Raw genomic sequence first — 2,141 nt, 5'->3', positions numbered from 1 at the left:
GCTTCTGGCTGTGGCTAGAGAGCATTTCTACCAGTTACTGGGCCATCGCGACAGCCAGTGGCCAAGCTGGCTAACTAGCTGGCTAGCTGGCGAGCTAGCTAGCTAACTGCTCAGCCAGCTGCCTAGCTAACTACCTAGCTAGCTGCCTAGCTAGCTGCCTGGCTGGCTAGCTGGCTAGCCGCCTAGCTGGCTGGCTAGCTAGCTGCTTAGTAAGCTACCTCGCCAGCTGGCTAGCTAGTTGGCTAGCTAGCTGGCTAGCTAGTTGGCTAACTAGCTGCCTAGCTAGCTGGCTAACTAGCTGGCTAACTAGCTGCCTACAGAGCTGAAGAGCCAGCTAGCGAGGCCCTCATTGGAAGCGGAACCAGCAGACAGCTCTCGGAGTCTCTGCCGGGCTGGCTAGCTGCTGCAGTTGCTAGCTAGCCAGTTAGCTAGCTGCTGCTGTCGCTAGCTAGCCAGTTAGCTAGCTGCTGCAGTCGCTAGCTAGCCAGTTGGCTAAATGCTGCAGTCGCCAGCTAGCCAGCCAGCTAGCTGCTGCAGTCGCTAGCTAGCCCGTGAGCTAGCCGTTATCATAGCTAGCTAGCTAGCCAGCTAGCTACCCAGTTAGCCGGCCAGCTAGCTAGCTAGCTAGCTAGCCACTAGTGAGAGCAGCTAGCTAGCTGGCAGGCCTGCGGCTGCTGTGCTGCTGCTGGGGTGTACAGACACCGCGGGCAGCAAAAGGTCTGCCCGTTTTTGCTGCGCTGCTGTTTAGCGCTGCAGCTGCGGAGGAGAAAAGATCTCAAATGCACTCCAAGTCCCATTCTGCTGCTGCTGCTGCTGCTGCTGCTGCTGTCTTTCAGACGGCAGCTGCAGCGTCTGCGATACCCCGCGGTCCTCCGTCGCTGGCGGCTTGGCGCCGCCAAAAGAGCTTCCTGCTGCGCTGCTGCTGTTGCTGCTGCTGCTGCATCTGCTGCTGCTGCTGCGGGGGCGGCTGCTGAGACGGTGGCTGAGGGCCTCAAGCTGTGCAGCAGCAAAAAGAGGGCAGGCAGCAAGTCAGGGCTGCTGCTGCTGCTGCTCCTGCTGCGTGCTGCTGCGTGCTGCTGCTGCATCCTGTTGCTGATGGAACACTTTTCTGCTGCTCCGGGCTCCTCCTCTAGGCTGGTGCTGCTGCTACTGCTGGTGCACCCTGCTGCTGCTGCTGCTGCTGCCGCCGCCGCTGCTGCTGCGTCCAATTGCTGCTGCTGCTACATGCTGTTTCTGCTGCTAGTCATTCGACTCGCCTAAAAATGGCCCGGGCGATTCGCAGCCAAATGGCCAGCTCGCAGTTGACTTTGCTGCTGCTGCTGCTGCATTTGCTGCTGCACTTGCTGCTGCTGATATCAGCAGCAGTCAAGTCCGCGGGCAAAGGCAAAACTGACCAGCTGCCTGGGTCAGCGCCCGACCCTGAGAAGCTGCAGCAGGAAATCAGCATACAGCAGCAGCAGCAGCAAGATCAGTAGCAGCAGCAGCAGCAGCAGCAAAGGCAGCAGCAGCAAGAGCAGCAGTAGCAGCAAGAGCAGCAGCGCAAACGACAGCTCATTGCCGCAGTTTGTTCTCGCCCGCCACGTCGCCGCCACTCGGCGTCGACTCCTTCGCAGGATGTAGGGTTTAGGGTTTAGGGTTTAGGGTTTAGGGTTTACGCGTAAGAAAGCCTTCTTTCCTTGATAAGTTGGCTGTAGTGGGGGTGTAGCTGCTGCAGATCTTGCATGCGGTCGTTGCTGACTATAAAGGCATCTCGCCGCAGCGCGAGCTGCAGCAGCAGCAAATCATCGTAAGTGCTGCGCCGCTGTGGGGCCCTGCTGCTGCTGCTGCTGCTGCTGCTGCAGTGGGGGGCGCGGGGGAGGCGCGCGCGGGGCTGCGGAAAGCCCTCGGGCGAAACCACCAGCAGCCCCCGCTGCTGCAGCTGCTGCAGCAGCGGAAGGTGCAGCACAGTAACACTTTCTCTGAGTCCAAGTCCTTGCTGCTCGTGCTGCAGCATCAGCAGCGTCTCTTCGCGCTGCAGCAGCAGCTGCTGCTGGTAGCGCTGCAGCAGGTGTCGCCTGCGCTTCTGCACGCCGCGGCCCGAGGCGGCCCGCGCGGCCTCCAGCGCCGCCGCTGCTGCTGCTGCTGCTGCTGCTGCTGTTGCT

General features: G+C 60.9%; 2 protein-coding genes across 2 annotated transcripts; both read right to left on the bottom strand.

The window, feature by feature from the left end:
* Positions 1-785: 785 nt before the first annotated feature.
* ETH_00036155 (uncharacterized protein) lies at positions 786-1,085 on the bottom strand (the record flags this gene model as incomplete). Its single annotated transcript, XM_013379831.1, has 1 exon — positions 786-1,085. A coding segment is annotated over one exon (300 nt), but the record flags the coding sequence as incomplete, so codon positions are not given.
* Positions 1,086-1,243: 158 nt separating this feature from the next.
* Positions 1,244-1,993, bottom strand: ETH_00036150 (uncharacterized protein; the record flags this gene model as incomplete). The annotated part of the gene is made up of 2 exons (XM_013379830.1): positions 1,244-1,427; positions 1,656-1,993. The coding sequence occupies 2 exons, from the start codon at positions 1,991-1,993 to the stop codon at positions 1,244-1,246; spliced, it is 522 nt and encodes a 173-aa protein (XP_013235284.1).
* Positions 1,994-2,141: the final 148 nt, after the last annotated feature.

The sequence above is a fragment of the Eimeria tenella genome, genomic scaffold (genome assembly GCF_000499545.2).
Source record: "Eimeria tenella Houghton genomic scaffold, Eth_scaff4043, whole genome shotgun sequence".
Lineage (NCBI taxonomy): Eukaryota > Apicomplexa > Conoidasida > Eucoccidiorida > Eimeriidae > Eimeria > Eimeria tenella.
Note: the sequence above shows the minus strand (reverse complement) of the source record. Positions and strands in the feature narration are given on the sequence as shown.